Raw genomic sequence first — 25,806 nt, 5'->3', positions numbered from 1 at the left:
GTGGCTGCTCTGGAAAGGGTTGTGCACAGGGGGGGTGTTACCGATGGCTGGCTGCGAATCCTGGGGGTGCTGGAGTGTGTGGAGAGGGGAACGGGGTAAGAAACAGTTGTACCTGAGCTGGAGCACAACGCGAAGGAGGTGAAGCTCGACTTCTGGTTATTCCACATGTGTTTGGAGGCAGTTTTGGGAGAGCATCCTATCTGGTCAGCTGTTGTGTGGCTGTGCTGCGCTGGTGTCATTGGGAAAAGGCTGGGGACTTGCCGATGCGTCAGCTTTGGCTGCCGGTACCCGCAGGGTCTGAGCCGGCCACGCTGCTAAAGGACAACCTTTCCCCGGGAAGGCAGCAGGCAGCGTGTGGAACCTCACAGCAGCACCCTGCTCCTGCTCGGGGCCTCTAATTGACTTAAAAAGCTTTCCACGTAACTTAGAAAGCACCAACTACTGTATTATGCTCTTTAAGTACACAAATTTCTGACTAAATGCCAGTTTAGCTTCTGGCTCCTATGCCACTTGGAACCAATTTATCTGGAGGGGAACTGGTGTGGAAAATGGGTGACTTTCTGTTATTTCTAGTTCTAGGTTCTCTGTAGGGGCTGTACTTGTGAGTAATCGCTGCGGGATGCTGCTGCTGTAGGTGTTCGGCTTGGTGAGATAGGAACAGAGAGCTGGAGCTTCTGTCAAGATTTTATGTTACTGCCTCCTGCAGTAACTGGCTTGGTAAAGCTTTGGAAACTGAAGTGTCTCCAGATTTATCCAGCTGTACTTTTTGTCCTTGGCTTGAGGTTTTTGAAAGCGATCTCTCTATACAAGAGGTGATTCACCAGTCTGAAATCAATTTTGATAGGAATTTTAGCTACAGAGTTGCCGTGTTGAAATTGATGGTAAATTTTGCCAACTAGACGAGCGTCCAGCGGCAAGCTGTTTGGTTTAAAGAAAAAGGTGTTCTGCCCGAGAGCGGCTGCTGCTTTCCCCTTGTCCGGAGGAGCCAGAGTAACTCCCACAACGTCCCTGCTGGGAGGAAACAGGTACCTGTGCAGGCAGGTGACTTTGCAAGCTGCCGTCACGTCTGCTTGCAAGAAAAGTGCTGTGGCAATGAGGCGGCTCTGATGCCCGTGAAAAAGTGAGCCTCGCGTTACGATGCTGGCTGTCATCTTCTTGGAGCTAGCTGAGCTGGCCCTAAGCGCTTTCCTAAGGGCGAAACAATCTGAATTGGAGTTGCTGCTCTAAAAAGCAGAGATCACAGATTCAATTCAGAAAACTCTACATGTGGGGCTGAGAAACACTAAGAAACTGGAGCTTTTTCCTCATTACAACTTTTATTTCACATAAATAATCCCTCTGCATCAGATTTTTTAACTTTTCAGTCTTTTCTCTCGCTGTAAAGAAACAGCTAGCCACAGTTTTCTGAAAAATTGCAATCCAGGCACCAACCAAAGTGCATTCGAGGAAAGTGTTAATGAGCAGGAAAACAATTACACTTAGAACGGGCACTATCCGTACAGCCCCATCCCTGGAGCTCGGTACAGACTCAGTCCTTCCTAGGCAGCATTAAATGCAAAGTTACTTGGATTTACAGGAGAAAAAGGAGGGAACGGGGAAGGGGGGAAAGTGCCTGTTTTCCTTTCAAAAAGAAGCCTGGAGTGGTAAGATATGGAAACAATTGCAGCTGGTTTTTTCACCTCTACAAGTGCCTGCTGGAGCGGGGCAGTGTAGAAGTTGGTGCCTGCCCGGCTGTGAGCCCGACGGCGCTGAGCTCCACTGGCGCGGGGTCCCCGACTGCGCCTCGCGTGGCAAGCCAGCGCCTGGGGTGTGCTGGTAATGACTCAGGCTGACGGGACCAAGATTGAGGTCAGTGACTTAGATGTAGAAAATAAGAATAAATTTAAAAAATTAAACAATTGCAAGCAGGTTTTTGAGCCAGTCAGGTAAGGAAAATCAGCCTTTAACAGTGATGGAGAATCTCCAGGACCTGGAGCAGTTTTACAATCTGGCTTTTATCTATCTGTTCTTTCATCTGTTGGATAAATCCAAATAAACCCATCCTGGGCTTTGGTGGGGTGAAGAAGTTGCTACTGGTAAAACATGAAAGCGGCACACTGTTTCTTGACAATACCTCGTCTGAAGCCAGTAAACTCTCCTGAATGTGGCATGTAGAGGAAATTCCCAGGCTCATCCTTCATGAGATAGGTGCTATGGATCTAAGTTACATGGAAAAACAAAATATTTATCTGTGCAAGTATTAGTTTATTAAAACAGCATACAGTATTTCAGTCCACACATGCCAGCCTTACCACCAAGGCAGTCTGCTGTTTTGGTTAGCAAATTCATCCTGCAACGAAATCCAATAAATCTCCACGCATCCATGTCTGCATGTACATTTACTCCTGCATCAAGTTTCAGAGCAGCGCTTCAAAGTGAGGGCGATACCCTCTCTGCTCTGTCACTCAGAATCAGAAATTACGTTGTGGTATTCCTCGTGCCTGCTTTCTGCCTTCTCCTTAATCGGGAGCCACATTTCAGCTCAGTCCTAGCTTGCTGTGAATCTCGTAGCTGCTTGGAAATCCACGCAGCTGGGATTCTTGCACATTTGTGCTTCTAAATGCTCATCCAGATCCTCGATTTGAAAGGTGTCTTTTAAGGCCAGGTCAGAATGTCTGCATGGCAGCCTCCAGGGGAACTGCTGCCCTTAGTCAAGCACAAGGCTATGAAAGGCACAACCAGGGAGGTGACAGCATTTGATAGGAAGCCTTAGACCTTCAGCTCCAATTTGGCCTGGGTCCTGCTGCCAACTCCTTTGCGCAGCGTGGGGGAGAAGGAAGATTATTGCGTTTGTGCTGTCCTCCTCCTTGCCCTGCTTGGCACACAGAGCTGCAAGTATCTCCAGTTACCGTAGCCTTGCGCAGCGGGCAGGGTGTTTTGTGGAGCTGCACAGACCTGCTCAACCCAGCAGCCACCTGCCTTAGCAAAAAGCAGTCTCCTGATGTGCTGATTCAGCCTCTGCTGCCTGTGCCCTTCTGCATCTACCAGGAGGAGGAAAGCAAGCTTTTAAAGGATGAAACACTGTGGTTGGTGTGTGCTTGTCAAAAGCACCTGCGCCCCATGGTGCAATTCAAAAATGCTCCACCCTCTTTGTGCCCCGCGACCCATGCAACTGCTGAACGTCTCTGCCAACGCATCAACCGCATACAAACCTCTAGCACAGGAGCTGCTCTGAACGCTGCTTTCCCATCCACCTACTGAACTACAACGTAACGCTTCTCGCCCCGTCTCCTAATGCTCCGCTTGCCCAACAGCGAGGGAGAGCTGCCGCAGCCCCTGCCAGCCTCTGGGGGAGGAAACGGGGGTGCCCGGAAACCAAAATCTTAACTTTAAACAGAATTAGTTATTAAATAAAATAAAGTGCATCCAGTAGACATTCAATTGGCTTGCCACACAGCTGCAATATAGGCAAAACAAATACAAAAGATAAGTGAGAGGAGTGTGTGTAGCCTTCCCTGTCCTTTGGCGTAGGGCTAGGGAAGGGTGATGCTGAACCTGGGAGGGGGGCGGGGATGGGGACCCCACGTGTTGTGAATGGGTGCTGAGAGCTGGTTTCATAGAAGGTCAAAGAGTGAGGTGAAGCTTGTGCTCCTCTTCTCTTCTCTTCTCATCCACCACCTCCAGCACGTTATCCTGTGAAACAAGAGCAGAGACAGCAGCGGGATTATCAGTCTTTAGGGACGTGCTGAGCAGTAAATTAAAAATGTCTGCTGAGTTTCAACCTGACCTTCCTGCACGGCTGGGGCTGCCTGGGGAGTCCCACCGAAGCGTAACCCAGATACCTGCCTGCCAGACCCCACGGGAGCAGCGGGGGGGCTCCGCAGCCCAGGGAACGCGCTGAATGTGAGTCTGGATGGAGCACGCTCCCAGTCCTCCTCTGGGTTCGGTAAGGCTACTTCACTCTCTCCTTTTCCCTCAAGAACCATAAGCTCTGCGGGCTTTGGGGTGTGCTGGTACAGCACCTGGAGCAACAAGAGGAGGGGCTGGTTTGGGGCAGGGTTTTGTGTCCCTCTTGTGAAACCTGCCCTGGGGGTGCAGCACTTGTGTCCCCCAAGGGCACAAGGGTCTGTCAGCTTCCCTCCAGTCAAACACTGACCCCTGAGTGGAGCCTGCTGCCCTGTACCTGCCCCACACCTACACATGTTGATTTTAATTGGGAAAGGCAGACTTTTTTTTTTTCCTGCGTTTGCCAGATGCTTGGATGCTGCTCAGAATTGCTGAGCTGGTGTTTTCCTGCATCCATGTTTAAATCCACAGATCTGCCTTTTGCTGATGGAGATTTCAGCACCGAAAGCTCACAAGAAAGGGCGGGGGGGGGTATGAAAAGAAAACCAGATGAAATACCACGAAGGCGGGAGAGGCGAGAGTAAGCTAGGCTCGCGTGAAGAGGAAACCTCTAAAGGAATCAGTTAAGGACACAGCCACGGATATCTCATAAGGAACTGCACTGAAATCGTACCCGAGGTACTGAAATAATCGATGCTGTGTAGAGCTGAGAGGAGATTCTAAGACTTGCTGGAGACATTTTCCATTGTCCCGCGTGTGCAGCGGGCGGGGGTGGCCGCATCCTGCTGCCACGGGGTGCTCAGTGCTGCAGCAGCACAATTCCGGGGTTCAGCGCTACCGTGAAGGCCGGGAAGCAGATTTTCAGCGTTGTGCGTGGTGGTCCAAATACTGTAAAATCTGGTTTGTGAGTCTGAACTGACTCGAGAGCTAGCTCTGTTTATTGTTAATCTATTTTATTATTAATGGTTTCAAAAGTCTCTTTGACAGCCCTCTGCTATTAGCGCTGGTAGACAATTCTCTTTCCTGTTTTCCAATATTATCCTTTCAATACAGACACCTCCTTTCTGTGCATGAGTGAGCCTTTACAGCCAAGGCACTGAGGGGCTTTAAAGTCGTTACTTCTCTCAGTAATTAGACATAGTGATTAGCATTTCTCTCATTTCACACTGGATCCTCTTTTCCGTTCATAACTCGAGGGGCGGTTGGAGGCGTACAAGGGCTGGGCTGGCTGTTGGGAGCCGGGGCACAGGGGCGAAGCGGCTGGGTGCTGGCTCTGCCCTGCGCAGCAGGGGCTGCAGTGCCACTCTGCCCTCCCTGTGTCACTGTCACTGCTGCAGGAGCTGCCCGTGAAACCTCGTGCCGTGGGGGTGGATGTGTGTGCAGTCCCTGGAGACTGCAGCTGAGTGTGCCTGATGAAGCCCGGCAGTCCGTCCCTTGCTCCTCCAGCCGAGGTTAGCCCCATCCATCCTCTGCTCGGGTTGGAAGACGCAATTTTGCTGGGTCTCTCCCGGGGCAGGTCCAGAGTTCCCCGAGACAATTTTGTTCTTAGCGGACCACTCGGGCAGTCTCATGAAACACCACGAGGCAAACTGGGACGTGAGGTGTAAGGACCAGCTGTTAGACATCATTACACCAGATTTTCTCACTTAGCTTTTTTAAAATGGACGTATATCTTCTGTTCCAACATACACTGTAAGGCCAGAAAAAAGACCAGCAAGATCATGAGACATCTCCTGCCTAGCACAGGCCATTGGACACCCTTGAGTTAATTCCCATTTGAACTAGAACTTATCGATTTAAGGCCGGGGGGGGGAATCCTGTCTACATTTGCCACTGGTAGAAAAATTATCACTGCAACTCTTGATGAAAGGGTTAAAGACAGTCTTTGGTGGAGATTCTTGTTGGAGTGGTTAAGGTCTTGTCATTCTCTACAATCTCCCTCTTCCTTCTGAACAGCAGAGCTGGCAGAAGGGAAGAGGCCTGTGGGCCTGGCAGGACAGACCACAACGGGGTGTATTTGTCTCTAACTCCTTTTCATCTGGGGTTTACGTTAAGAGGGTAACACAGGCGGCTGCGTTACGCTTCGGTAAGCAGCCCTAAGGAAGTATAGGTGCTTTGGTCTGTGACTCTCAGTGCATTAACAGCTTCAAATAGTTCCTTCTCTGCACAAGTCACCACCACAGACCAAAAAAGAGACAGAAGCTCCTGCAAAGTGCCAGAGAAATGTAGGAGTAAAGAGCCTGCATTTCCAGATGGGCTGCGTACGCTAGTTCTGCTGGGTGGCGGTGAAAGCATCTGTGCTGACAGTGGTCACCAACTTCCACAGAAGCATACACAGCTTCGTCATCAGACTCATCCTGCTGCTGCCACAAGCACCACGTCACCTAATCCCTGCCAGAGGCGTGCTGGTCAGGCCAGGCTCCAAGGGGACAAGTGTCCCTGCTTCAACCACAGCACGCTTCCAAGTCATCTCTCCTCTGACAGGTACTGACCTTTTTCCGGTTTTCCCATATTTATTCACGGGCCTCTTCGATACGTTGATTCTCGCACCAGCATTGTTTTCTGGACTGAATGTCTCTTCTCCTTCCCTGGTGTTTACTACTCCACTGTATTTATAGAGATCGCAACTCCATCGCCTTCTGCCTTCAGTTTCCTAGACTAAACAACCGTTCCCTGAACATCCCTGGAGTCCTTCCCTGGGGTTCTTCAGTCCGAGTACATTTCTCTTCAACCATTCTCACATAATCCCTGTGTTTTCCCATGTTAACAGTATTTTCCCATGTCGTGCCATGGAAGAGGCTTCCCATAGCTACAGAGGCATGAAGGTAACTCTGTCGAGTGCTGTATTAAGCCCTACGATTCCCTAATTCTGCATGAGGACTAAACTCTCCACTTCGGTGGTATGTGCTGCTGAGATGTGCTCTGGGAATCCGAAGTGCCCGTAGCACGCTGGTGGGCTCCAGAGGTGGTGTGGGCTGCAGGCAGGACCGGGCAGGCCAGTGCTATTAAAGTCAGGTCCTTGAGACCTCAGCCTGCCAATCCCTGGCCGTGTCCAAGACATCACAGAGGGGATCTTCTTGTCTCTTGAACCTTGGGGAAACCGGTATGTGCTTCGTAGCTCCGTAACTGCATTGAGAAGTGTTGGTTTCTGCTTGCACTGTTTCCCGCACCAACCTTTAGCACTGGTTTGCATCAGAAAGCCGACCTCTTCTGACCTCCTCCGTCCTGCAGCACACAGGCCCTGCCTGCCCCACTCCTGTTTACGTCAGCCAGAGCTGCAAGGTCAGATCCCTGGAGCTGCTCTGGAAATCTACCCCCAGCTGCATTTGCTCTAAAGATGTTAAGATTAATTTTCTCAGGAGAATTCAGGGAAAAGCTTCTGTGGTTTTTGTGTATCGTTTACTTCTCTGGGACTTGTTGGATGTTCTCCAGGGATTCCAGTCCTGCACTTCGGGTAAATATTTATTCCTTGTTATTTGAAGCAAAGGATGAAAGCCCCACCACACTCCCTGCACAGCATCTCCAACTAGTTTGAAGGTGCTGGAGATTTTTAGTGCCATAAATAGACATTAGCGGTGGAAGCTGTGAAACCCGCATGGTGGCTGCTTGCTGCAAGGAGCTGCTGTTCTGCAGAAATGGACGGGCAGCATCTGCGGTGGGGAGTGGAGTCTGCACATTAACGTGTGGGGGACATGGGCCCCCCAAAGCCCAGGAGCAGGGCAGGTGGAGAACACGTTGTTATCACTGATTACTGACGTTCACTGCCACTACAGGTATCTGCCATGCTTTGGGACCTGCGAGATCCATGGTCAGAGGGCAGGTCCCTGGCATCAGGTGATGTGACCTGGTACAGGATTTTCTGCTTGATGGAAATTCCACGATATAAACTTTTTAATGGAATGATATTTTTACATTCCTTCCAGGGTTGATAGGTTGTCTTTTGCAAAATCATACCATCTGTTTCAACGCTGATTTTCCAAAAATTGCACCGTATCAAAACTGAATCACCAGTATTTAAAAACATAACATTAAAATTTTCTGTTTTGAAAAGGTTTAACGAGGGCTCCAGTTTGGGTTTTATGAAATACGAAATGTGGAGGCAGACATATTTCTGGTACATGCATAGCATTTGTCAAATCTGTATTTTTTAAAAAAAACCACCACCCCTCATCTCACTGGGAAGTTACCTGCTGCCTCCCGGCAGGAAATTATTAACCAGTCTTGATAACCCACGACAGTGCACCCCTCCAGATGCTTCTCCTTACGGATGGTCATATCTCGTGTTGGGCCCGGTTACAATAATCATCTTCCTTTTTTGCCATGAACTCTCTGTCCCCCAAACCCGTAGTCATTCAGACTCTGTATAATTTGGTTTCTCGGCACAGACTTGGCTCATGTTTTCTGCCAGGTGCTTCAGGGCATTCCCCAGTATAATGGCCACTGGTTACATGGACACAGGGCACTGTAAAGGTTTCCTGCTGGCCTGGATTTACCAGACCAGAGCTGCTCAGTACCTCCTGGAGGCTTGTGTAACAACAACCCGGTCACCTTGCCACGTGAAGTCCTTCTGCAGAGAACTTGCGTTACCCTTGTGCACAGGCCACAGGGTGAGACACCCCCTCCTTCCTCCGCTGCAATGGGATAATCGTGTAACTGCGTCCGCCTGACCTCAGATCAATACAGTTAAGCACGGACGTCTGCAATGCAGCGTGAGCATCAGCTGTTACAAACTGTACGTGAGCCACCAGCCCGCGGCCTCAGCCTGGCTTACGGACCATTCACTCACTCTTCTTAAGGAGTCTACTCCAGCTGTGAGAGGAAGCAAATAATTAAGGTGGTTTGGGCACCTGAATTGACGGTACCAGACACAGAAAGAATAAATAAACTTTTAATTTTGCATTCTAACAAGAAAGCGCAGCCCTTTGTTTAATGCTTGATCTTATTGCTCTTTCAGCTTTCTGAATGATGCTCTTTTCCTGGTTCTTGCTAAACCTAGCTCTGCCGGGTAATATCCGACTTCTATTAGATAGGCTGAAAAAGGCAGACTCATTCGCCTGCCACACGTGGTGACAGTCAGGAAGGGGCTCCAGCCGGCGCGGGGATGCTGCCCTCCAGGATGGCCACACCTACTACGTCCCTCTGTGGGCCACAGTCAATGCCTTTGCTGAACGCAGGGGTCCTGTGGGTTGCGTTTTGGGCAGTCCTTGCCCTGAAGCATCGTCTGGAGTCAGCCGCAGGCATCAGGCTCAGTAAGCCAAAAAAATGAATAGAAAACCCCACCACGGGTCCAAACACACCTCAAACGGGGGCAATCCTGAGGGATCTGGTTCTAAAGAATTGCTGTGAAATAACACTTTAGGGAGAATTACGTGAAAATAAAGTTGAGCTAAAACTAATCCATAGAGCACTAGGAAGCAGAAGCCAAGGGAGAAGGGAAGTGACTGTTAGCAGCCAGTGGTTATTTATGACTGCCATCTGTGTCATTATGCAGCCTGTCATGTTGATTTGGGAACTTCAAAGCAACAGCAGGAATAGACACGAGACCTTTTCGCTCCGAACGCACTGACAGCTTAACCGACATGAGCCAAATGAGCTTTTGCTTTTTCGGTTGTGGTTGTTGTTGTCGTTGGTATTTTGTTGCTCCTAGGAGCCCTGCTGTCAGGCCACGCAGCCGAACTGCTCTGGTTGTGCTGAGCTAGAGTAGAGACATCCAGGGCTTGTGGGATTTTTTTTGTCTGCCAGGGGATGTTCCTGACACGTTGGACACAGGGAGCAGGCAGTTAAAGACAGGTCCCTCTGTCTTCCTCTTGGCTCTTCTCCCCACTACAAATAAATCATGGCAGGATTTACTCTGTCCGCAAGTGATGTTGTTTGGGAAAGCCAGCCCCGACCGTGGCCTGTCACTGGTGCAAAGGGAGAGGTCAAATTGCTTTGTGGTGACTTCAGCAGACAGGAGGTGACAATGATGCCCTAGAACATGGTTAAAGACTAATAGCCAAGCAGCCCTCGTGCGCTCATTCCTGAAATGCTCCTGCAGTCAACAGAATGAAAAAAAAAGCTGGAGAAACCCATTGCTGAGACGGGGGACACAGAAACTGCGGCGCCGGCCCAGGGTGCACTGTCAGCGAGAGTCAGAGGCTTCAGGGGAAAGCGCAAGAAACCTTCGGATGAAACAATCACAGACCAGGGTGCTCAGAGAGGATACGTCGCCGTGTCTTTGCTGTGAATTAGTGATCGGTGATTGTTCAAGGACTGAAAAGAATGAAAACGCTTTCTCTTGGCGTAAGGTTTGACGTAGCTGTGCCTATTCCTGTGATCCTAACACAGGTCAGCCCCACCACGTCTGGTTAAAGGCCGACCCTCCCCAGGTGACCTGCCACCCCAACCCTGCACGGGGCTCCCCTGGAATCTGGACCATCTCCTACATTACAGGAAATATCAGAAAAGGAAACCATCTTGCTTTAATTTGTCTGCATCAAGAGGTGGTATCTGATGCTGAGTGCGTAGTTCAGGCACACCTGGAAATTCATCTTGAACTGTTTGGGAAAGAGAGGACAGTGGGGCAGGACCATGCTCTCTTGGGGGGGCATGATCAGGCCAAGGAAAATGGGCATTGCAGGTAGGAAGCAGACAGATGGGAAGGCAGGCAGGATGAAAAGGTAGGGGGTAACTGGGGCACCAGTTAACCCTTCATTTTTCCCCAGTATCACTACACTTGGTGTTTCCCAAGCAATAAACACCTTCATAGAGCAATAACAGTCTCAAGTTCCAGCTTAGCCAAGCAGATATGTGAGTGCTTAAGTGCAAACACCAGGTTAAGTCACCTCCTCTTCTCCAAGACATAAGACTATGGTTATAATTAAGCCTGCCTTAATGAATTCAGTGAGGAGCGATGGAGTGAAGAGCTACGCTGAAGTGGACTCAGCAAAAACCCATTGGAGTCTCCATTGCTGAGATGAAAATGGACTACTGTAATTTATTGTTTCCTCTTAGCAGGTGTCTAATTAATGACTACTTTTCTCACTCAGGATAACTTTAATTTCTTCATCCTCTACTTTGCAGGGGATTTTTGGTAGAATGGAGAGGCACGGCCTGGACAGTAAACTCCCGCTATGTGCATCCAGGTGTCTCTTAACATTTTCCTAAATGCTGTTGGAATTAATTTCCCGCACTTGAAGGAATTTTAGTTCAAACACAGAACCGGCTCCTGCTGGTTCTTGGTGTTTTGTCTTTTTTCAATAGCTGTAAGCTTGCGCTTCTCCATGCCTTTTGTATAGTATTGGATTATAGTGAAAGTCTTTCTGTTAGCAGCTTAACCACTTCATCCCTAAGCTCATTTGTGCCTCTGGGATGAATACTAAGCAGCGCTGCTGGGTCGGGGTCTGCAGAAAAGCCTGCTGGAATTGGGAAAGGCGCTTGATGGGGCGCTCTGCCTGCCTAGCTTTGAGCAGCTAGCTGCCTGAAGCGCCTATTTATGGAGTATAGCTGCTGTCTCTCTACTTAAAGTATGGAGCCAGGAGTATCCTGAGGGCAATTCAGGTGTTAGGCAAGCAGGATTGCGTTCTGGAAGTCTCATCTCACTCCTTTGAAGAGGAACAAAGCCCAAATCTTAAGTTAGGTGCTTCTGTCCTGGCCTGAGTTAGGTGGAGGGAACTGCAGCCTTACTGCCTAACCTGGTGGTAGGATCCCATCCTGACTTACTGGTCTGCTCTAGCGCCCGTGGGTGTGGTATCCTGATCTGGCTGTGACATTGCCTAGAAAATACATGTCTTGCAAAGGTAACTGCCAAAGAGCCCCTACGCTCTCTCTTTGCCCCTTCCTCCTAACTTCTACTTTATTTTGCTGCCTAGCACACTTTGTTCTATCTCCTGGCTTTTCTTGTTCTGCATTTGCCTTTCTGGAAGAAATTTCTTTGCTTGAGTAAAACCTGGAGCATTGCTACATACACAGACCTGTTCGTCCTCCTTTCTGTTTGGTTCATAGGCCTTTTCAACAGGAGCCACCTCACCCTTTGTATTTACACACTGCCTTGCACAGTAGTGTTACCACATGTATAATTCAAAGTGCAGCGTTCACAGACCTTGTACTGGGAAGAGAATCCTTCTTCAAACTATTGTCCACAAGGTGGGCCTCCATAGCTCTGCAAGTGTTTTGGGAAAGGGACTACACGGACCTCAAGTTATTCTAGTTGTGATCACCCCAAAGACAGAAACAAATTCATTCTGCTATTCTTGCTGAGGTTATCCCTTCCCAGCAATAGTTTCAGTTTGTGTCCTAATTAATGCATGTCACCAACCAGACTCAGCAGTCCAGTTTTCTGTCCAAATTTTCCTGTCTGATTTTCCATTGTTTCCCCATGCACTCCAGGGCAGGTCATTGTGATGTACAGACTACCTGAGGGATCCATATCACTGTCAGTGAACACTTCTGGACAGTTATCTGGCACGATGCTGTTATGTACTATGGCTGAGAGCATTAATGGGGTAACAAAGACACCATGGGGAGGGGGGTCAGGAACTCACCTTCTGTCTCAGGCAAGCCCGTGCAATCTTTGCTAGTTGAGAGTGTCCCCACTGTCCTTGTTCTTGCAATCCTCAGGCTGGTCCCCTTCCCTGGACTGTGATTTTGCTGCGTCCTGCTCAGACACAACAGTCTCGTCAGAGTTGGCTTTCCCTGGGGGCAAAGGCTCTCCTCTGTGTTCGGTGCCTTCAGCATCTTCACCTCCTTTCAGCGCAAGTGTTTGCCCCTGAAGGGCAGTGTCTTGAGTCGCTTCCTCCCCTCCTTTTCTCACCAGCTGTCCTTGACCTGCATCCAGTCTGTCTCCCACTGCTGTGTCAAGCTTTCCGCCGTGGCCATTTGAAGGCTCCTCAGTGGATTTCTGTTCTGAAGCTGTGTTTTTCTCTAAGCCAGCTCCATCTAAATTCGTTCCCATGGGCAACGACAAGGTCTCCTCACTGCCACGCCTCGTGGCTTGCACGGTTCTTGGAAGGCTGCTCTGTGAAGCAGTGCTGTTAGTGCTCTCCTTCTCCTGGGAGATGTCAGCAGAGCCAGGCTTCCCATTGGTATCTTCCCCATTGCCTTCCTTGCTTGGCTTGTGCCCTGGCTCTGAGTCACCTGTGTTGGCCACAGACGCCTCCATGCTGAAGCCCTTCACTCCTCTCCGCTCCTCCTTCTGGCCATTGTGGGCAGACTGGACCTTTCCACTTTGTAGCCTTTGTGGTGAGGAGGCCCCATGATCTTGGAGACTTGGCTGTTTCATCTTCTCCTCCAGCTCATCTGTGCAGTTCTCTTCCACCCCCTCCTCACCTCTGCTCTTCCGCTTGTCCTTACCAAGGCTCCTCTAAGAAAAGAAGGAGATATTTAGTTCAGCTTATTAAAATATTAGTATACGGTATTCCTCGACTATGATGGTTCCCAAAACTGGGGGGAAAATTATGGAATTCATTAAAGGAAGTAAAAGGGTGTAGGTGGAGACGAGAAGTGTTCAGGGACCAGATTAAGTGGGGTTGTGCTGACAGAGGGTCAATGCAAGAAGTGAAGTTGCTGTCACATCATGCCATCTGGAGGGTGCTAAGGTGGGTACGCTTACCCCAACGTAGAGGTCTTCCAGCTCTGCACTGGCTGAAAGCCTCCAACCGTCCTGATGGTGCGTGTTCAACTTGAACTCATGAACTCACCTGGCCATCAACGTCATCCTTCAGAAAAGACATGTCCTCGCCTTCTTTTGCATCCCATCTGTCAAGAAAAATATTTTCAGAATTCAGGCCTTCAAGTTCTCATATGGCAAAGTGACTCTCCCTGCCTGACACCTGGGTAGGAATTTCTACTAGGGCCACACATTCCTTGTCTGAGCCCCTGGACCAGGCAACAAGAGATAAAGGCGACAGACATAACTGGTCCAGTTCCTTTTGGCACCTGCAAAGCACTCAGCCCATCCAGAGACACTCATCTGAGACCACTAAATCTTAATGAACCGGTTGTTATAATTCTAAATGTAATGAAAACATAAAATCCAATTGCCAGAACAGACATTTGTCGTTAGACTAATAAGATATACAGTTTGCTTATGCTGATGTCTGCCCCAGTCTTGTCCTGCTTGCCCAAGTGTCCACAATGGCAGACATAGAGGCAGACAGTGAAGGATAAAATTGCTTTGAAGTAGTTTGGGAGACTGGAGACCTTGACATGTGCAAGCAGGCTGCAAGAATGGCCATAAGGATCAGCCTGAAGGTCCAGCTAGCCCAGGCTCTCTTCCCCTCTCAGCATCACTAGCAGATGCTTAGGGTAGAGTTTGAAAAGAGGACAAATGCGTTTAACACCTCCCCGGTACCCTCCCCAGTTTCCAGAAACGTGCAGCTCAGATTTCCTGAGCCTGAGATGGTATCTCTGTGTTGAGTCATGCTTAGTAGACAGTCTCTTCCAAGGATTTGTGTAAGTGCATTTTGACCCCATAATAAATTTGCAGCAGCTACAACATCCTGTGCCAGAGGGCCACAGAGGAATTAAAGGCTGCATCACGAACTGCTTTCTTTTGCTTGTTTGAATTTCCTAGGGTGAATATAAATCTGAATTTGCCCGTGTAGTGCTACTGGGCAGAGAGGGGTCTTAGTAACCCTTACCTTCTCATATGTGTGCCTGGTGAATCATATCGCACGCTCCCCACACCCCCCCAAACATTTTATACACACACACACACTTCTCCCTGCCCCATACTCTTAAAACACAACATATGCAAACGTGTGTGAGATGTAATTCTTCTCTCAGACTCTGCTGGGCTTACTGACCTCTTCGTTTGGTAAGTTTGTGTCAAAAAATAAAAAGGCACATTGACGTGACTGCAGAGTCAGGTGTTTCCAGAGGCAGATGCGTTAGAGTGATCCCACGTGCCCTTGTGAAAAACGTGTGGGAATTGCCATCAGAGGCTGCTGCTGATACAATCACACTAAGCTGCCTCACACTGTCTTTATCTAGCAAAGTCCTTAGGGCAGAAGTGAACTGCATTTCAAGCACGTCAAGGCGCTCTCAGAGTGTAGAGCTGGGTATGGTGCCCTTAATAAGGCAGAAGGTGAAGCAGCTTGGAGCAGTCCTGTAGGGCTTAGCGACAGACCCAGCACCCAAACCACAGCCAGCGAGGTCTCGTCCTGAACACAAGGTAGGTCCCTGCCGCCGGCTGTGACAGCTCAAACCGCACAAGGGCCCCTTTTCTTGGGAGCAGCCCCCGCCACTGGGGTTGTATTTTCAGGGGAGCCCTGCAAGAGCTCAGAAAGTCAGGCTGCATAGAAGGGTAGAGCTCATCATGCACAGTCAACCGTGTTAAATTTCAGCATGGGCTGCCCTCAAGATCGACTCCCCTCTGCGCTCCGCATTGATGCTCGTGGGACCAACGACTGTTTTTCCCAGACCGATATCTAAGCTGAGGAATGACTTGCTGACTGCAGGTTTCTGCCTCTCCCTGCTCTGTCTACTCTACCACTGCACGGCTCCTGCAGAGCCAGCCTACAACAGACCATCCCCCCAGGTCTAAAGATAGCCAAAAATAGTTAGGCAGCAATTCTGAAATATTCAGCATCTCCACCTGACATATTCCTCCTCCCCATCATTACCCCTAACGCCCCAGAGTGTGTTATTAATCACTAAGATGCAATGAAAATACACAGCTCATTCCCTAGCACGGCTAGTGCTATCCATCACAGATGTTCATCTGGGAACTTGGCTACAAATTCTTGGGTAAGCTGCTGCTGGAAGTCACTGCCAGATGCGCCAAGCAGGTCTTACCACTGTTGTTGAGTCGCTTGGACTTAAATGGGAGAGGAGTCTCTAAGTGATAAAGGGCAGATACAAGCGAAGGTAAGAAATACAAGAGGTAATGGGCACAAACTTGACCATAGGAAGCTCCACCTGAACACGAGGAGGAACTTCTTTGCTGTGAGGGTGGCAGAGCCCTGGCACAGGCTGCCCAGAGAGGTGGGGAAGTCTCCGTCTCTGGAGACATCCCAAACCCGCCTGGACGCGATCCTGTGCCACCTGCTCTGGGTGACCCTGCTCTGGCAGGGGGGTTGCACTAGATGATCTCCAGAGGTTCCTTCCAACCCTATGATTCTGTGATTCTGTGAAATATTCAGCACCCCAAAGGCTCCCTGAGCTCAGGTTTGAAATGAGAGGAAAAGCTTCAAGAATGATTCTTCCCAAAGAGACGCAGTGGAGCAAGGGATGCTCTTCCAGCTTCAGAGAAAAGATTACGTGACCAGAGAGTCACAGGATCCCTTCTAGATCAACAGAGGACACAGAAGATGCAATGAAGAGGAGATAAGAAAAATAAAAGTCCCTGAGGTGAGATGGATGGGCAGCAGGAGAGCTATTCTAAAGTGATTCTCGCAGGATGGAGCAATCGCATAGTGCTGAGGAAGGTGTCCACGCTGCAGCAGACAAGTGTTTGGCTTCCTCATTTCTCCTGCTATTCCCAGGTCCACAGGTGAAGGTGAGGACTTCATGGCATGACTCCATATTCCAGCTACTCACAGCTAAACACACTAATGTTTAAGATACTACTTTGTAGTTTTAAATGAACCAGGATTTTCCATTCTAGTAGCTGATAAATATGAAGTACTGAAGCAAAGCAAACAAGAATGAAAAAAAAAAAAATCAGGACGCTTTCTAGCCCCATTTCTAATGGAGGATGTTCAGGGAGGAGTATGATATATTGTTTTGCTGTGAGATAAAATGAGAAAAAAATAAAAAGAACAAGAATAAAGAATGTCTCTGTGGAGACAATATTATATAAAATTTTATAGTTTCATCAGCAAAAGAATTTAGGCATCTAAATAGGTTTCTAGCACCAGCCATTTTGGAGCCTTAAGGCCTTTAAACGGGTATGAATAACATCCTGATGGTACCCAGCAGCCCTGGAGGAGTTAGATGCACTAGAAAGCCTCCAAGCCTCTGCGCTGCAGACACAAACATGTATTGGAAAACATACCTTCTCAGTTTGTTGCCAGGACAGGAAGAGGCTGTGGAAGTCCATGACAAGCCAGGCATCCTCTCTGCAATGCATCCTCCCTGCAACGCATCCTCTACGCCTCCCAACAGAAGGTGCTAAACCTTGCTGTGTAATCTGGCTAGCTGACCTTGCCCTCTCCCCAGATAAAGAACGGATCCAGAAACCACTGTCACTTTGAACTGGTTGACATTGCCAGTGTGCTTCGACTCTGATGTGGTTCAATCAGGCACGTCCAAGGCACAAGGGATCTTAAGTCTGCTGGATCCACTGCATAAATGTCCTGCTAATGGGGTGAGGTGAGAAAAGCAAGGGAATAATACTATGTTATTACAGCAGGTAAAAGTGCTGATACTCAGGTATAACCCTACTTGGTTTGAAATGATGCTAACTGTCCCAGCTGCTGGCAGAGAGGAGGCTGCCATCTGCGGCCTCTCCAAGCTCTGGAGCAGAAGAGGCATAGACCACTGCAGGCAGAGACTCCGAGGGCTGCTAATGAGGCGCAGCTCAATGAGATGTCGTCAAACAGCGCTCCAAGCTGGCCAGTCAGAAGCTCTGAGGCAGTCTGTACAAAACATTAAATCCCAGCCCAACATTATTTCTTTGAATTTCTGCCATAAGACAGCTAGCCAAGGCATTCCTTCTGGGCATGGCTCTGAGAGCTCGGCATAGAAGGAAAAAGAAATGTCTCAAGATCCTGTTATGATTTCTGGAAAGTAGTCAGCATCTGCCTGTCACAGTCACGCTTTGGGGCATAAGTCAAGCTTTGCCAAGGAGGAGGAGAGGAGATGGGCGTAGGGGGGTGGGCAGGCTCTCACCCCTTCCCCTGGGTCTGACCAGGGCAGAGACGGAGCCTGAGGCAGGACCTGAGCACTGGGGTTTGACCCATGGGCCGTGGTGAGGAGAGAGCAGACCATAGCGGGATCCATCCGTCCGCACTGCCTATAAAAGGGAAGCAACAAACTCTTTGTCCATTCCAAGAAGCCGCTCAAAATCAACACCACTCTTGCATTTACAGTCTATTCCCAGCACACACTTAAGCAGCCATTTGCATCTAAATTAGCCAGCTAAGGTGTCCACAGAGCAGAAAAAATGACTGCATTGGGATTAAACTTTAGGATTAAACTTTAAGATTAAACTCTGGAAGCATGAGGGTTATCATGTCATCAGGTCCTTCTAACATCATCGTTATTTCCTGAAGTCTTTCCTTATGTTTTGCAGAGCCACACTTGCTCCTGAGCGTAGTCGTTGAGGTCTGGGAGTTTGGTTTGCCCTGATGGGTTGGCATCTTCAGGCGGGGCAGAACAGTGTAATCACTGCATCTTTCATAGTTCTGAGCAGCAACATTCAGCCTGAAGCCTTCTAAGGCTTCTAAGGTATTCATAGAAAGCAACAATATAAAGGAAATCTCTTGGCACACCCATCCCGCATATCCTCTGGGAACTGCTGTAATTCCCGGGTGCCGCAGTCAGCGGCTGGGGGGGACCGAACACGAGCACAGCTCATCAGCTTTTCTTTCCCAAGTACCTTTTATAGGGGATGGAGCTGAAGAATGGGAAGGGGTGGAATGTAACTTGCGAACAAAGCTAACTTGATTATTTGCATGCTGTTGAGCCCATTCTTCATCAATTTATCAGATTTAAATTTAATTTTAAATGTATGATTAACTAACGGGGCTCAGGAAGACAGAAGATAACCCATCTTTATGCTGTAAGTAGGTTCCCAGTCCACAGCTTAACTAGCTGAGAGTTACGGCTGCTCGGGTGCATTTCCTCAAAGCACAGCCACTGGAAACAAGAGCAACATTAAGAACTCTCCAGGCTTAATACAGTGCCAGGCCCTGCATATTAGACCTACTCCTGTCCTGACAGCAGAATCCTGCACACGCAGACCCTGCCCAACACTCTTCAGTTCAGCCAAGCAACAGCAAGCAGCAGCTGGCCTCCACCCACCTCATTTCTTCTGGGGAGTGCTGTGGGTACCCCTGTGAAGCACCTATCTGTTGATGCATCTCTTTAACTGTGTGGTCATAACTGACCTGTACGGTTGAGGAATGATAACATTAAAAGCTACTGGAATGGTTTTGTGTTCTGGGTAAATGAAGAGGCTTGGGGTATGTAATCAACTCTTCATCCTTTTGTTGCCCGCTAAAGGGCATGGCAGTGCTGTGAAGATGATTAGCGTTATTAAACTGTCAGTGTGGCTCCAGGAAACTGGAGACTGCACTGAAATTTAATTATGGAGAGCAGCAGGGGAGGGGGACCCCTGGGAGGATGTGGGCGAACCTGTAAAATGCACTTGGTTTTGCTGATATTCTGAAATTACTTCTGTGCAAATGACTATATTGCTGTGTGCTGCCCACAGCTGGCAGGAGCAGGCCAGTTCCCTCCTCACCTCTTTAAGAACAGTCGTTTATGAAGAAAAGACATCTGTATCACAGTATCAATCCTAATTGCTATTTGTTCAGTTGGAACTACCTTTGGAGCCTGCTCCTCCATATCAGCAGTGCCTGGAAGTCAGGTAAGATGTGTTCAAAAGCTTGCTGGGGCATGTGCCAGTGCTACCCAAACCTGGTGAGACAGTAGCCCCGAGCCCCTGGGCTGTTCTGCAGAGAGCTGAGGCAGTGGCTCAGTACAGCGATGCTGCACCCCACAAGTACCACAAACCCCACTAAACGAAGTCCTGCCAGACACGGGCCCAGCCAATGTGAACCGCTCTGAAAACATGCTGTTGGGGAACAATACTTCTTTTTGTCTGTCCCTTTTCACAATTGGGCAAGGAATGAGACCTGGACAGGTATATCACAGCCACTACTTCGCTGCCAGCCTCCTTACCTTCTGGCTCTTCCCGTCAGTCTGTCCTTCCCTTTGGCTCGGCTGCTCACAGCAGGTACTGCTTTCACACCAGGATCGCTCACATTCACTCCATGCTGTCCTCCACCTAGAAGACAGATTGGAAATGCCATGCAAGAGCAGGCAGAACCAGGTGACGGACCACTGAAGGGCCCAACATCCTTGTATCACTGCAAAGTACCTCTGGAGGAGGAAGCCTCTGAAGCTGTAATGCATACTGTACGTGTATTTTCTAAAGTAAAATACAAATTGAGAATTTAGGGGTGTTCCTTCTGCATTCTTTATTCCAAATTCCAATTGTAACTTTCAAACTTATTCCTTGGATACAATCTCCTTTGTGCTGTTCTTGGAAGACTTGTTCTTGTTCTCCCTTGCCGCACAGCACAGACTGTACCACACAGCTATGAGAGCAGCCATGTGGTATGTCCCCAAAAGGCACTCCAAATCTGCCAGAGTGCCTGGAGAGAACTCTCTCCATGAGGCCATATCAGAGGTGCTGACGTTTAGTGGGGGGATGCAACCAAGTCACATGGTTTACTCACCTCTCCCGTCGGGAGGAAAGGACCTGTGCTGGAATTTCCTTGCGTTTCTTCCCCCTGAAAGGACAAAGCAAAGCATGCACAGAAGTAAGTGAGGTTCTGTAACGGACACGCAGCAGAAAGCCTGACGTTCAAATAGGGCATCACAAGGGAAAGCTTTGTTCTGCCAGTCCATCTCCTGAGAAACAGGAGTCGTGATGGACTTATGCTAGTAAAGAAGCCAGCATGTGCCACAGGGATCAGAGATGATGTGCTCTGGAATAGGATTGCCTCTCAAACCAGTGTTTGGGAAAGGAGGCAGTGCTGAGCCTCCGTATTGTGTCGTACAAGGTTACAGAAGCCACTGCTCTCCCTGGGAAGACCAAATGCACTAGCACCCAGATGCTGAAATCCCATCCCCTGAGCACTCCGCAAAGCAGAGAGGGCTGAGACCCCAACACTGCGCTCAGAGGCGTTTGCCCAGGAAAGCACAGTTTCACAACTGACAGCCACGACAGCTGCTGTGGCACTGGGATTCGCACGATCAGCATTCACTAGCGTCAGGACAAAGTCTAGGTGTCCCTTGCCAACCTTTCTTATTGCTGGGATTATCCAAGGCTGGCTCCCCATCCTTAACAAAGTCCTCTTCAAACCTGCAGGTTAAAAACAGGCATTGTCAGACCTGATGATTCTCTCCAGTGTGCAAAAGCGTGGACGGGAGACCTCGAGACGACGCAGGCTCCAGCCTTCGGCCCTTCTGCACCTGCCCACTGGCAAATATGCGCAGGTTTATCAGCAGGCGCTGAAACTGCATGCACTAACCAGGAGAAATGAGGCTGTGAGGCAATTCTACCCCAAAGGAGAACCTCCAAAACCTTTACATCAGTACCCATATGTATATATATAATTCTATGAACATCCACAAAGCCTATAGATGCCTGTAGTGTAGGTGTACCATGCTCAGATGGAGCTTTCCAAGCTTCTAAACACAATCTGAAGCAGCTTCAGGACTTGTGATCTCAGATTAGACCCGTGGATCAGACTCGTTTGGTTGGTTTCTAATCCTGCTTGGTTTGTATTATGGCTTTTCTCTTAAAAATTGATATACAGGAGAACAGTAGGGCTCAGAGCTGTCTTGCCAGCAACACTCAGCACCCACTTAAGTCAATTCACCTCCAATTACTGGGGTCTCAGTGACTGAAAATCTATGTATTTGGTCCCACTCCTCAGCCAAAAGATTGTCCCGTCTATCTGTCCTGTACAAATTCTTTTAGCAGCAAACCTATGGAACATCCCCTAACACCACACCCTATCAAACCCTTATCCTGCTGCAGGTGCTACGTCATCCTCCAAGGCTTTCTAACTGGTGTGGCCCAGCTGAAGAAGCACAGTCAGAGGGACAGTGTTTAAAGCAGGGAAGTGCCAGACCCCATTAAGAGCTCTCCCACATTGCTGTCCCTAGCATTTCCCCCATAGGTGGCCCTTTGAAGTGACCCCCTCACACCATAGTGCCTGAACAGGCTGAGTTTGAGGTGTGGAGGATTTAGGCATGTTGGCCTGTCCTGTGATGGAGAAGGAGAAACAAGCAGGGCAATGAGAAAACCCATGGACTAGCAACGCGAGTTTCTCCATCCGTGTTTCTAGAAGGGCAGCTGCACCCTCCTGCCATTGGATTTGTCCATGTGGAGATGGAGAGGACCCTCCAGATGTAGACTCAGAAGTGATTCACAATCCCCTCCCTCCCACAGTCCATGTCCTGGTGGGGCCGAAAGCAGGGAATCTTTGTCAGCACACAGTATCTCCTATCTGAGTAGGAGCCCTCATGTCAGAAAGGAAATATGAGAATCACTCCGATATCTGGTCCCACTGACAGACATGGTCAGGAGGAGAAAGAGACAGCAATGTGGATTTGGTCAGGGAGAGGCACATGACAGCGTGGGATCTGATCAGCAATAAACATCTGCACAAGACCTCATCACTGGCTTCAGACGGCCTGCTGCAGACAAACCACCCCAGGACTGTGCAGGACCTACATGTGCTCCGACTTCTCCACATCCCAAGCCCGTCGCCACTCGCCCTTCGCGTTCTTGTGACGTGCCAGTCGTTCCAGGTCAATCTGATCTCGCTCCCTCTTCCAGCGTATGTACTCCGAGCGTTCCCGTCCAGTCATGGGGAAACTCAGGTCCCCCGGGCCCTTCTGGACTGACTTCCCACCATCCTAGTGGAGGCAAAAGAGCTTCTTGTTAATAAAAATGTCTGAAACAGCTGCATTCGGTGTGCTTTGTACTGTCCAGAAATGCTCAGTAATAGTTGAAAACAACTTGGAGCAAGCTTAGCTTCTCTCTCTAAAGTGACGTGCACACAGAAGGGCTCTGCTTTACCCGTAGCCTAAATACACTGGTCCCAGGGTTGGGTGACTTTACAGAGAGGGAAACCGAGGCAGGAAGATGTTACACGGCTTGCTTGGAGCCACACCGTGAATCCATAGCCAAATCAGAACGAGCAACCATCCCCTCCCAGGGATATTCAGCAATGATCATGATAATTTGTGGCAATGTGTTTCTGAAAAGTTGTTCCACTTCACCCAGACAACATGAAGAGAATTACATTTCAAAGGATTAAAATTGCTTCCACCTGTTTCCCTGGATTTTGCCACTGGATACGTCCCTCTTGCCTTAATGAGATGGGGCTTCACTGCTGTTTCCCTAACCTAAACTGCAATGTTTCTTTGGTTCTTGGAGTGATATCTAACCTCCTGAGCCATGAAGCAGCTGCCATAAGATGTAGTTTTTCATTCTAGATATTCAGTACCTGATTACAAACTTTTGTAATGCCCCTGCAATGCTGTGTGCAAATGGCCACAGGATTGATTTGCCCAAGTTTACTTGCAGTCACTTTAACTGCAGGCAGAAATTAGACAGTGGCTTTCACCTGCTGTGTTCCTGCTCACCTGAAGGTTTTAAAACCAAACGTTGTCAATTTTTCCTGGAAGAGGCACTTTGCTAAGGTTTACCTGTGGCATATAGTTAGTTCCTGGAATGCTTGCAACATCTCCCAACAGAGTTTGAAAGGTAAAACTCTCACAGAAGATGCACCAGGCTGATGACTCCCCCCACCTGAGGACTTTGGGACACTTAAATCAAAGTTATGCCTATGAGATCCTTCACACTGACAGGCTCAAGAAGGAAGACAGCCTTCTGTGACCACCAGACAGCCAGGGGAGCCCACAGTCACAGGGCAAGTGTCAGGTGCAGCATCCCTGTAGAGAAGGGGCTCTTCACCCGCATTGCTTTCAGCCTCTTGGTATATCACTCCTCCTCAAGACAGACTGATTAAGGGCTGCCACTGTTCAAAAATTCAAAGCTTAATGAAAAGATAGTTCAGAGCTGATGGAGTACGTGAAGAGAGAGAGGTGGGTAACCCAGCTGTCAGGTTAATGGACACGGTGGAAACAGGAGCCAACTGGCCATGGTGTGTTGTCAAGCAACACTGCGTAGCAAACAGCTTAGTGCAGCGTCCTGGGGTGCTAATTACCAGCGGATAATTCATCACTTCATACACGTGCCCTTCCATGCCAGTCACCCTCACCCCTTCCCCAAACGGGAATTAACTCCTCAGCATTGCACTGCTGTTAAAAGCAGAGCAGCGGGGAAGGAGTGACTGAAAGCCCTGTTACCAGGGAGACCCACCTGCGTGGGCTGGAGATGGGGTGGCAGTAATTGCTCCTCCATTCCTTAGCTAGCAGGAGCTGGGGAACCTGAGACTGCATCCCCAAGCAGGGAGAGATGAGGTCCACAGAAAGGCAAGGCGCACCAGTGGAAAGCAAGGGCAAGCACTGGTCCCTGGGTTGGGGCACAGGCCTGGAGATGCTCCCCACAGCTTCCAGCCCCATGGCAGGGCAAGGCAGAGCGGGTCCTGCCACGATGGATCCTGATGTGCCCATAGAGGAGAAGCTTGCAGGAGCTGAGCAGCGCATAGCTAGCGAGAGCAGGGCCCAGCCTCCAGAGCTGGAGGGGAAGGGAAGGGAAGCGCCCTGCGCCACTACCTTGGCCCTTAGCAAAGGGGAAGCCAAAAGGGAGGGAAAGAGCGAGGCTAGTGCCCGTGCTCTCTTGTCGGTAGATGCAGAGGTGGCTGTGGGGCCCACAGAGCAGGGGGGAGGCTGGTCCCTCACCAGGGGCTCACCTCAGTTGCTGTATAGCTGTGGTTAGCTGGACCACGAGGCTATCGTGTTCCCCTTTTCTGCTCTGGGGGGCTCAGCTGGAATTAATGTTTAAGAGACCATCTGTGTCCTCCTAATGAATCATGTTGAGGTGGGGCTATTCAATTTGTGCTCCACTAATTAACAGCATCTGCAGGCTCAGGGGAGCCAGCATGTCCTCCAGGGTTTGCATTAAACAGTCAGTGGGAAGGCCTGTGCTTTAATTTACCTCCATCCTACTCGGCTCCTGCTGAAGTGAGGAACTGTAGCTAATATGGCCTGAGCCTTTCAACCCACAAGTGTTTTTGGGAGAGAAAGCAGCTAGGGCTGTGCTGCAGCATGGGATGAGCACATGTCACCCTTCGTAACACCCCTGCTGCTGTGCCAGGGACTTCAGCGGCCACGACAAGGTGTGAAGGGCAGGTCTCCTGTCACCCCTTTCCTGCTGTGCTTGAGGTGTGTTAGCTGCCCAGCAAAGCTTTGGATGACGAGAGGGATGAACAGTGGGGACCACATCAGAGCACATTGCTGCTTCCTTCAGGACTGTGCAACTCTTACTGGTGGGGAGGCACATCCTACTGGTTTCCTCTTCCAAGACAAGAGTCCCCCCAAAGGGACATGGCGCCAAACTCACCTTCCGGTTGTGCTCGTTTTCTGGGCCCCTGTCACTGTCTGATCTCCTCTTCTCTGCTGTTCTCCTCTCCTCTGCCTGCAAGAGCACAGACACAGGAATTATTTCTAGGATTAAGCAAGGACTCCTGGCAGGGGAGTCAGTGCTTGACCCTGTCCCCATGAGGACGTGCAAGAACTGCCCTGAAAAGGTCAGCAAAAGAGGAAAGATTGGTTTGTGGGGCCTTGAATCAAACTGATGTGAAAAAAAAAAAAAGTCAGAAAGTAAGGGATGTATGAGAAAAGCAAGAAAAAGGGATGTGTTCCCGCAGATGTCCTGTGTCCTCCTCCCAAGCTGGAGGCAGAGAGGTGTCCTGTATGGTCCCTTTTCTTCCCAAGGCAAAGTTTCAGGTACCTTTTCAGATTTGGGCCAAAGACTCAGCTCACGATTCACCTGTAGGAGAGCTGGGAGCCCATCTAAGACGCAACTAAAAGCCAGCATGGTAAAGTTGGGAGTGATTTTTGTCCATCAAACACAGTGCCCTTCTACTGGGGTCCATCCCTGCTTCCACGGGGTTTAGCCATGCTGCCACCAGATTGGCAAGTTCTGCTCTAGTGTTGGTATCCCCCTGCCCAGCAGGAAGTGAAAATTAACCCCTCTGACTTAATGAGCTACAGACACTAAACATGAGGCATGCCACGGCCAGGCATTTCTCTGCCCCTGCGTGGGACTGATGATACAGAAGCAGTCATGTCCGAGGCCAGGGCGGGATGACAGTGGGTCTTAGCAAAATAGTCTGCAGAGCATAA

The 25,806-nt window shown here is 49.4% G+C and overlaps 1 protein-coding gene across 4 annotated transcripts in view; it reads right to left on the bottom strand.

The window, feature by feature from the left end:
- Positions 1-1,438: 1,438 nt before the first annotated feature.
- CCDC9B (coiled-coil domain containing 9B) overlaps positions 1,439-25,806 on the bottom strand; it is a 51,696-nt gene continuing 27,328 nt past the window's right edge. For 2 of the 4 annotated variants that reach the window (XM_054201126.1, XM_054201129.1), the window contains 8 exons: positions 25,022-25,096; positions 22,223-22,407; positions 20,781-20,842; positions 20,214-20,267; positions 19,654-19,759; positions 13,503-13,560; positions 12,348-13,165; positions 1,439-3,672 (listed from right to left, as the gene is read on the bottom strand). In XM_054201126.1, the coding sequence (XP_054057101.1) occupies positions 12,380-13,165; positions 13,503-13,560; positions 19,654-19,759; positions 20,214-20,267; positions 20,781-20,842; positions 22,223-22,407; positions 25,022-25,096 (1,326 nt within the window). In that variant the 3' untranslated portion in view covers positions 1,439-3,672; positions 12,348-12,379. The other 2 variants (XM_054201127.1, XM_054201128.1) reach the window with 2 other exon arrangements.

The sequence above is a fragment of the Rissa tridactyla genome, chromosome 4 (assembly GCF_028500815.1).
Source record: "Rissa tridactyla isolate bRisTri1 chromosome 4, bRisTri1.patW.cur.20221130, whole genome shotgun sequence".
Taxonomy (NCBI): domain Eukaryota; kingdom Metazoa; phylum Chordata; class Aves; order Charadriiformes; family Laridae; genus Rissa; species Rissa tridactyla.
The sequence above is the reverse complement of the archived record's forward strand: the minus strand, read 5'-3'. Positions and strand labels throughout refer to the sequence as shown.